At 35.0% G+C, this 9,959-nt stretch overlaps 1 protein-coding gene and 1 non-coding gene across 3 annotated transcripts in view; both read right to left on the bottom strand.

The window, feature by feature from the left end:
• Positions 1-455: 455 nt before the first annotated feature.
• The window catches only part of LMBRD1 (LMBR1 domain containing 1), a 99,358-nt gene continuing 89,854 nt past the window's right edge, over positions 456-9,959 (bottom strand). For both annotated transcript variants that reach the window (XM_004696549.3, XM_045294570.1), the window contains exons 15-16: positions 1,175-1,266; positions 456-998 (exon numbers count right to left, since the gene is read on the bottom strand). In XM_004696549.3, the coding sequence (XP_004696606.2) occupies positions 882-998; positions 1,175-1,266 (209 nt within the window). In that variant the 3' untranslated portion in view covers positions 456-881. The remainder of the gene's footprint in view (positions 999-1,174; positions 1,267-9,959) is intronic.
• Positions 6,969-7,132, bottom strand: LOC115871144. The gene has a single exon (XR_004047123.1). It is a non-coding gene; the product is annotated as a U1 spliceosomal RNA (small nuclear RNA).

The following is a 9,959-nucleotide window of genomic DNA, read 5'->3' as shown; positions in this document are numbered from 1 at the left end:
GACCATAATAAACGTTTTCTTTAAATTACAAAAAAAACACCCCACTGCCAGGAAGTCAATCTAGATTTTTAGTGACTCAGAGGAGGGAATAAAACTGCCCCTGCAGGTTTTCTGATGCTGTGAATCTTTCCTAACTGAAAGTCTTAACCTGTCTACTTCAGATGCCAGTGGCTCTGAACCATCAACCATGTGGCTAACAGTCCAACACATAACCCATTAGGAAATACAATGAAAACACTTCAAACTCACTGCCCCTGTGGGTTTCCTAGCTTGTACTTTTCATCAGAAAGTTTCTTTTCTCCTGAGTAAATACTATAGCGATTGTAAAATTAGCACTGGATTAATATCTCCGCACTGTAACATATCTAGGTATGCCATGGTCTTAAGAGAATGAAGTAGATTAAAAATCTCTTTATGAAATCGGATTTTATGCACAAAAAGCAAAACTGAAAACATACTATACACATGGGAGTGAAGTTTATTTATTAGCTATATTATGAACATTATCTATTAACCAATCATATATACTTTAAAATTCCACAAAGACACATATGCAAGTCATTTATTCTTTATAAAGAAACAAATGGAAATATTAATTCTGGAAGATTTTTAATGAATTCAACACTATTATACATTAGAGAAAAAACAATTTCCACAAATATTCCTTCACAAAGCTTTTATATTTACATAATATTATTTTAGTAATTTCAAATGTGAGTCTATGATACAATAATGTTATTTCAGAAAACATAAAAAATATAGTTCTTTTAAAGCCATGCTCCCATTTTTTGATGAAAGCTAATTAATTGGTTCATCTTGATGTAAGATTAATACTTTAAAATGCATAACAGGTATTCAGTCAGCTTTAAGACAGAAGGGTGTCAATCATAATAGACAGTGGGCTCATCATCACTTATGTCTGAATCATCCTCATCTACTCCTTCAATGACGGATTTCTTCCCTTTACAACAGGATACAATTAACCCAATCAAGAAGAACTGTAAATTTGAAAAAACTATGTGTTATTCTTCAAATCTAAAGTCATCTGGAAAGAAATGCATTTAGAGAGCAATGGCAGTTCTCTCATGCAAATGAACTGCAAGAACGTATAGGACTAAGCAGCTTGTACAATTTTAAAGGAGTGTCCAATCATTTTGAAGATGCTTGCACTTACCCCAATGAAGGCCCAGTTGCCAAAATAGTATGCAGCACTAAAGAACCAGAACTTATGAAGGAATAGGTAAGTCCGGGTAACAGTACATTGATCTATAAAACAAATAATGAATGTCACTGAGACACCTTCTCTCTTAAAATATACTATTGAAGCTACCAAAGATTATTAACCAAAGTTAATTACTAAGGTCACACAGTTACTAAGTGGTAAATGGGACTGTCTCCAACCCCGTTTTTTAAGAACTCAATGTAGTGAAAAAGGACAAACTACTAAAACCTATTTTAAAATATCAATGTCCCCTAACTAGAATTACACAGCTTATGAGTAGGAAAATATATACATATATATTGGTCATTCAACTTATTTTTAATAGAAAAATAATTTTAAGCCAGAATGTCATACATATCTTAAAATACAACAAGAAGTTCATAAAATTTTCCTGGTAAACATCAAGAAAAAATGAACAGGCGTTTGAAGACTTTCAAAGTACCGCATTTGTTTTTCTAGGAATCTAATTCTCACGATAGTTCACAGCTATGAGGTCATGTTGATGTTTTTGTTGTTGCTGCTGTAAAGAATGCTACAAAGGATGGCTGCTTCTAAAAAAAAAAACACTTCCTGTTTAAGCTTTAGATAGTGTATCAGGAATTAAAACGAAATCATATTCTTTTCTCCTTCAAATAAAATGCCATTAAGAATTAAGTGGAAGACTGGTTATTTGAAATGTATTAGTTTTATCCAAATATATTCTTCCATTAACAAATTCATCTAAATAAATACATCGACATAAATCTAGTAGAGACCAGCTAATGAGAAACTTGTTTATTAGAAAAGTTAGCTTTGAATGTAACTGATTTTCCCAAAGTGGCGATATTTGCTCGCTGGGGGAGAGGGGTAGTGCTGAAATGGTCCAGAGAGGATGCAAAACCAGATACTTTAGCCATCAATTCCTGGAGCTTGGTTTTTCCGCTATGCCTTCAGTGCAGTATCACTGGTTCTTGATTATATGCTATCTCTTACTATAGTTGAATGTCAATTAGTTCTTTTTTGTACAGTGACTGCGTATTCCTTCCATTTTCTTTTGGTGCTTCCTGAATCGTTCAATATTTTGTCCATAAAATATTTTAACGTAACTTGATGGTACTGAGAAAAGTCCAATTTGCATTGAAGGCATCGGAAAACCACCACGGCTTCAGGCACTCCTCTGGGACAAGACATATGGAAGACGGCTGCTATTATGCGTTGCAGTGGACAAATCAGTAGAGGACCTTTCTCGAAGAGCAAGAATGTCCCTTTTAAGTCTACGGTGTACCTGACCCAAGCCAGGGTGTTTTCAATGGCTTCACATACCTATGAAAGCTGGACATTGAGTAAGAAAGCCTGAAGTAGAATGGATGTATTTGAATTACGGTGTTGGTGAAGAATATTGCTATACTATGCACAGCTAAAAGCACGGCCATGGAAGGGAGGATGTTGAATCTTTAGCTCATGTACTTTGAAGCTATCTATCATCAGGAGCCACCAGCCCCTGGAAAAGGGCATCATGCTTCCTGAAACAGAAGGGCTGTGAAAAAGAGGAAGACCCTGGACAAGATGGACGGGAACAAAGGCTGCAACAACGGCTTGGGCAGACAAGAATTGGGAGCATGGCACAAGACCAGCAGTGTTTCATTCGGTTGTGCTAGAGTTTCTATTAGTCAGAACCGATTAGATGGCTTTTAACAACAAAAGCAATGCTTTATCCTGGATTTGGGGCTATAATACAAAAGTGCTTAATTGCCAGAGGGACACGGATTATGTTTTTTTCCCCCTTTTCCTCCTGAAAAAGGGAAGTTGGTAGACCAAATAAGTTTGGGAACCTATGTACTAGAGGATACCCGTTTTATAAATTTCAGAAGGACTTTATTATATAGGAAAGTCTTACTTTACAAGGCAGTATCCTTTCAGTCGATTATTATATAACCTCTAGTATAAGCGGAGTTTTCCAACACATTTTAATGCAGTTTTTGTGGTAAAAACTGCACATGGTAATTACAGAACTATTATTTCTACATGTTTTATCAAAATTGGAGATATAAAAAACATTCATAACAATTTGGAGATATATTACTGATGAATATTATCTTTTATTTCTATTTTTCACTATTTTCAGCTTCATTAAGTAAAACAAAATTGAGTGGATAGATTGTAGAGCCCAGTTTATTAATAGTGATGGAATACAACCTTTTATTTTTTAACTGAAAAACCGTTTCCTAAATGTAGCAGTCAGGTTACGTTTTATCAAAGTAGAAGACGTGTTATTTAAAGCACAATCTAAATGCTCCCTGTTCTAGTCCCTTCCACTGCATTTCAACATTGACTTCTGAATTGCTCAATACTTGACTAGATAAAGCCGTCTTTTTCTGCCAGAAAAACTAAGTTTAATAGAAAAGCAACTTCTTTTCACACCTAATTTCAGTCTATTGATCCCCCAAGGGCCTCTTTCATATTCTTTGTTCTCTTTTCAATAGAAAAGTGGAGAAGAAATATTAAAAGTTTCTAAGAAACCCAAAGAACCTTTAAGCAACAGTGACTGATTAAATGTTACTTTTCCTTCCTATAGTTTCTGAGCACCCAACAGGTACACTATCCTCCCTAAGGTGCTAGGTGCTAGTTCATTCTGGAAGAGAAGGTTCCTAGACACAGTTAATTCTTTTGTCATTTGAGAGATGTTTCCACAACATTATACTCCCCCTCTTTCATAGAACTTACTTCAAAGTAATAACCAGTCTATCTCATTAAATAAGACTGAGTGTTCAAAGAACCCAGCGGAGAATCAGGCATCTCATGACTGTTATAATGATAACATTCAATGACTATCTGCTATAGTGAACTAAATGCAAAATATGTATTTTATTAAAAATTCAAATTGCTAAATAATGTATTTTCTAATTTCTTTTGACTAAAATATGACCAAATTCTGAGAGTGTGAAAATAACAGGCTTTAATGTGTTTCGAATGTAACAGTACAAAAGGCAGCACAGGGTGGGAGGAGTCTGGGCTCTGGCCTCCGACAAACTTAGCACAGAACATCATTTGGTTACTTCCTCCAGATGTGTCAAATAGGGATATCACAATCTTTCTTTTAGTATTGTAAGGAACAAATGAACTACACCAAAATCCCATGTATGTTGGTAATTAATATTGCCCTTCATTTTTCTTTTTCAATGTATAACCCAATCCATGATAAAGAATATAGGTCTGAAAAGTTCCCCTAATGGATGTAAGAAAAGTATCTGATTTTATGGTTTGGAAAGCACATGTCCAACGGCCCCCAAACCAAAATCAAGCTGACTCACAGTGACACTATAGGGCAAGGTCGAATTCTTCCCTGTCCAAATCTAACAAGGAAAAAATTACTTTAGGGTAAATCATGACAACTTTGTCCATGGGAATTTTTTAGTCAAAACAGTATACTGATTTGGTGAAATTAAACTTGTGTCTAAAATTCAAGTAACAGGACACACAGGTAAATAACAATACATCTCTAAGTAAAAAGAACCAATTTGAATGTTTGAAAAATGAAGATAGGGCAGATTGGAACTATGTAAAGAATAAAAATCTAATTATACATATATCACATACATACTGTACATCCACACACATCTGTTCAAAATTATTTTTAAAATAAGCGCATTAACCTACATCACTTACAAACTACATGAGTTCTCTATTGTACAAGTGGACCTGTTTTGAAAAGAGCCACTCAAGATTTACAAAATTCCTAATGCTCTAAATTTAAAAATAAAAGTTCTACTACCTATTACCTATTTCCATGCTTCAAGATATTTTGGGAGTCAGAATTTGAATTAGAAATGTCAGTGACAGCAAAGATTATAAAACAATTTAAGATGATGAAAGACAATTAAAAAATTTTAATCCATAGATCTAATAATCCATTAGTGATATTTTATATTGGATTATACTTTGATCCTTTGCCCCCATCATAAATATATCTTAAATATATTATCACATTATTTTGCATTTTAACAGTTTCAAGAGCTTTAACATAAGCCCGTAAAAAAGATCTAGAAACCATTGATAGTTTTCTGCTTTGTTAAAAAACTGACCGTAAACACACACACACAGACACAGACACACACACACACACACACACACACACACACACACACGAGTACATAAGAAGTCACAAATGCTATATTTATATGCATTTTTTATTATATTTGTGAAGAGTGGAATTATATCCCAAGAAGACTGACTTCTGGTTAAGAAGTTGATACGTCCCTAAAAACTCCTTAACATGGGGGGTGGGGGCGGGTGGCGTGGGGAAGTGACCTACAATTAAATCAGTACTTTATTTAATTTCACTAGGGGAGCTAAATAAAAATGAAAGACTTGGTACCATAAAAAGAAAAGCATAGAAATTATAGAGGAAATATGCTTACATTTTTAAAATAGACAATGCATCAGACTTACATAGTACTTACCAGTACTCAAACTCATTAAAGAATGAATTTTATAATGCCATTATTTAAGAAACAGCGTAAGGTATATTGGACTCTCATTACAGTTAATTAAGGTGCATGTATTTGTTTAAATGAGATAGAAAAGAGTTCACCAAGTCGGGAGACTATTCAAGTGAAAAAAGGAGTTCATCTACTAAGCATGAGCAGAAAGCAAAAATGGATGAGAGACTTACAGGAAATTACTATATATCCTAGGTAAATACTGTTATACTTTCAAATGGATTCATAACATATGAAATGCATATATGTTTACATATATAAAGATCTACTTGCTATAATATATATTGGATTTAATAAATAAGTTTTGCTAATTCATCATCATTATTATTAATTGGGCGTGTAAAATTTATTAAAATGCACCAAAGTAGGTGACATAATATGATCTGTACAATACATATTCAATTCAAACTCTGTCATGGAGCTGATGTTGATTTATAATGGCCCTACAAGACAGACTACAACTGTGTCTTCGGGGAATCTAAGACTTTCAATGTTTACAGTAGCAGATAAAGGACAAGTAGGTTCACAAAGCTGCCCTCGCCATTAGCTGCTCAATGTGGAGTCCACTACACCAGGAGGGCCCCTTTACAGTGTACTCAAGAACTCTAAAGAAAGGATATTTATTATCTGCTAGTCTTAATTACCCACTGAGAGTCCAATATAAAACTGTTTCATGTAACTTTACATTTTTCTTAAAACAAAAGTAGATTAAGAATAATTTTTTAAATATTAAAGTTGAGAGGAACTTAGTTCATTAGTATACCACTCATGAACTGTGAGACTTGAGTGAATCACATAACTTCTCAGCCCTAGTTTATAAAAAGTGATCTGCAGTTAATATCTACTTGTGGCAGACACTAATAGGGTATATTAACCTCTGGAATTGAAATTAGAAAGAAATCTCCATGTGATAAAACAAATGATGCTTTAAGGATTAGCAGCCTTAAAAATAATCAATAAATAAATGGAAGTTTTAGTTGGTTGGCTTTGCTTAGTGGGGATTCTTGGAGAATTTAGAAAACTTTCATCTAATTATCTCAACTATTCCGTCTTAGTAATATTTTTATCAACATAATCAAAATATCACCTAGAAAAAGATGTTTACATTAGGGAATTTCGGGTCTCTGAGAATTTCCAAGTTCAACGATACCTGTTCAAGATTTCATTTTGGGGTTTGCATGGGGACCTTGCCTGAAAACGTACACAGTGCCAACAGGTTCTACCTTTACAACACCCCAGACTCTAATCACCCCCTCCCCTTTTATTTTCAGGGGAGAGCACGAACTCAGTCCCCCACTACCACAAATTATGCAGTCGAATTTCCCACATTTGGGGAAATCGCAGGGGTCAGCACATCCGGAGTGCAATGGACAAGCTTCGCCCTGGGAAAACCACCCTCGTGATCATGGTATCTCCCCTGCCAGGTATGTCGAACCCCTTCTTACCATCCTGATTCAAGCCCCCAGAAACTCGCCTTTGGATTGCTGTAGTAGTTGCCAAACTACCAATCTGCTTTAGCCCTTGGTTCATTATAATTTGGTAGGCTATGTCCTGTAGGTTGTTTTTGTTAGTAAAGTTTTATTGAACCATAACCATAGCCATACGTTTCCATATTGTATGTGGCAGTTTCTGTGCTGCAATGGCAGAAGTTTGAGTGTTGAGACAGAGACTGCCCATCCCACTAAATCTATCATGGTGTAGGGTTACAGAAAAAGTTCTACATGCAACACAGTAGTCAGAATGATCCTTTGAGAACATAAATCACATCACAGAACTCTAGACCAGCAGTTTTCAACCTGGGGGTCCTGACCCCTCACAGAATCGCCCGATTCATAACAGTAGCAAAATTACAGTTAAGAAGTAGCAAGGAAAATAATTTTATGGTTGCGGTCACCACACAACATGAGGAACTGTATTAAAGGGTCGCGGCATTAAGACGGTTGAGAACTACTGTTCTAGACACTTCCCATACGAAGTTCTTAAAAATCATCTGTTCCCTGTTCCTCTACCTCCTTGAGCACATTCTCACTTGACATTTGCTGTTAGGTGTATCTGAGTTCTTTCCTAAATATCTGCATTTGAAGCTCACTTCCTGATGGCTCCCCCACCTCCACCCCATCAAATGTCACCCCTTCCTTAGGAATTTTGGTACTTTATGTAAAAATTGAAACCATCCTTCCTCCTGAGCATTACCGAGCTTTATTTTTCTCCATCATACTTATCATCTGGCATACATATTTGTCTCCTTCTAGGAAGCAAGCACCGTGGAGACAGGTCTATCTGGCTTCTATTCAGTGTTGTACTTCTAGTACCTAGAATACTTTCTGCCACATAATGCATATCAATAAATCTTTGCTAAGTGAAAAAGCATAGCAACAATAAATAAAAGGATCATATGAAAATACTGGAAATGGAAACATTTAGATTTTGAAGGCTAATAGGATTGTAGTACTCAATACTACTGAAGGTATGTGAATATCTTCTAAAGATATTTGAATAGCAATCAAATAATGCTGAATTCCTCCAAATAATTAAGTTCTATATTATAAGGCTATCAAAATGATCACAATTCTAGTAATTACTTTTGGTTTCTAGCTTTCAATAAAAAAGCTTCACATGATATAAAAATTATGCCGTCATTAAAAGTAGGAGAGGAAGCTATAAAAATCATAAAATTATAAGAAAACAAGATTATGTTGTCAAACAAAACACGGTTGAAACTAACACTGGTGCGTTATTAAAAATACTGGGGGGAAATTCAATAACTTCTGGAGTACTATGTACCTTCAGAGAAGTTTGATTTCTGAGTTTTAAATATATTTGTGGATTTTAGCTATTCTTTTGCATATAAATGTAAAATAGATACTGTAAACCTCATTAAAGAATGACTCATTTTACATGACTGAATGTCTATACTTATGTTGAAGTTTACTTGATACTAAAAATTTATACTAGAAGCAATAAAAAGTCTAAGAGGTAAATTATTTTATAGCAGATTCAAAATAAAAACAAACAAGAAAGATGATCTCTTATAAGACGTTATATCCTTTAAATTGTTTAGGGAAGTACCCGGAAGTACTGCACTAACTTTTAAAAAACTTTGTATTGTGGTGAGGATGAAATTTAGGGAGAAAATGAGCCAGCTTTGGATGCAGTGAATGCACATATATTTTATTTTGCGGCATGACTTGTAGTCCCACAGAGTAAGAGACTCTCCCCGCTTCTCCCCAGTGTTTTCGTTCCCATTCACCCTCGCCTACTACTGAGCTTTGTTTTGCTGCAAATCCTGCTCTTTGGGCCTCATACAGATGATGTTCACTTCCTATGTAAGTTCTAACATTTTGTATAGCAAAAATACAGCATCATGTTAAACTACAGGGGGTATAAATGTATATTTATGAAAAACAGAAATGCAAGAAATAGTATTTAGAAGTAATTCTCATCAGTGGTTCCACGCTGGTCTATGCTTGCCGTCGCCAGTTCTTCACATGGTGGCCATTCTCGTGGTGGGGATGCCCCATTTCGTCACCTCTCAGTCTACACGTACCCTTTCTGAGCCACAGATCATGCAGCACGGCCTTCTAACATTCTAGTCGCTTTTTAAGCAAAAAGATATCCTCTAATATAACTACACTCAAGTGATTAAACCTAGGAAACTTAACATTGATAGAATATTTTCATTTACTCTACAGCTCATATTCCAACTTTGTCAAATTTAATCTAATAATATTCTTTATAGCATGTTCACCCTTCAGCACAGAATTCTATCCAGGACCATTATTACATTTGATTATCACATCTCTCTAGTATTCTCTCTCTCTCTCTCTAGTATTCTTTACCTTCTAAGAGTTAATAGTTTATCACCATGACTTTTTTGAAGCAGTTATGGCCAATTTTTATAGACTTTGGATTTGTCTGGTTTTTCTTCATTAGATTTATGTCTCCCACTCCTGCCTGAAATGCCATGTGAGTGATACTGTGTTCTTCTGTAGATGTCAAATCCCGAGGTACATGAAATCCGCTCCTGATTAGGTTGTTCATATTGAAAGACCGGTACAGCTACTATTTAGTTTCTCTAATGTATAGTTTTAATTTTTTTCCTTTGCGACTGAGAGATACCACTGTAGCTTTAATCTGTAGTTTCCTCAATTGAGTTTAGTTTTAATTATTGTTAAGTTCATTTGTAAACATTCATTTGTTTGGAGGGTCTTACAAATTTAGCAAGGTTTCACTCACTCACTCACTCACTCACTCACTCA

Source organism: Echinops telfairi, unplaced genomic scaffold (assembly GCF_000313985.2).
Source record: "Echinops telfairi isolate 266 unplaced genomic scaffold, ASM31398v2 ScPeMD7_3533;HRSCAF=4204_0, whole genome shotgun sequence".
Classification (NCBI taxonomy): domain Eukaryota; kingdom Metazoa; phylum Chordata; class Mammalia; order Afrosoricida; family Tenrecidae; genus Echinops; species Echinops telfairi.
This window is presented reverse-complemented; position numbering and strand designations above follow the sequence as displayed.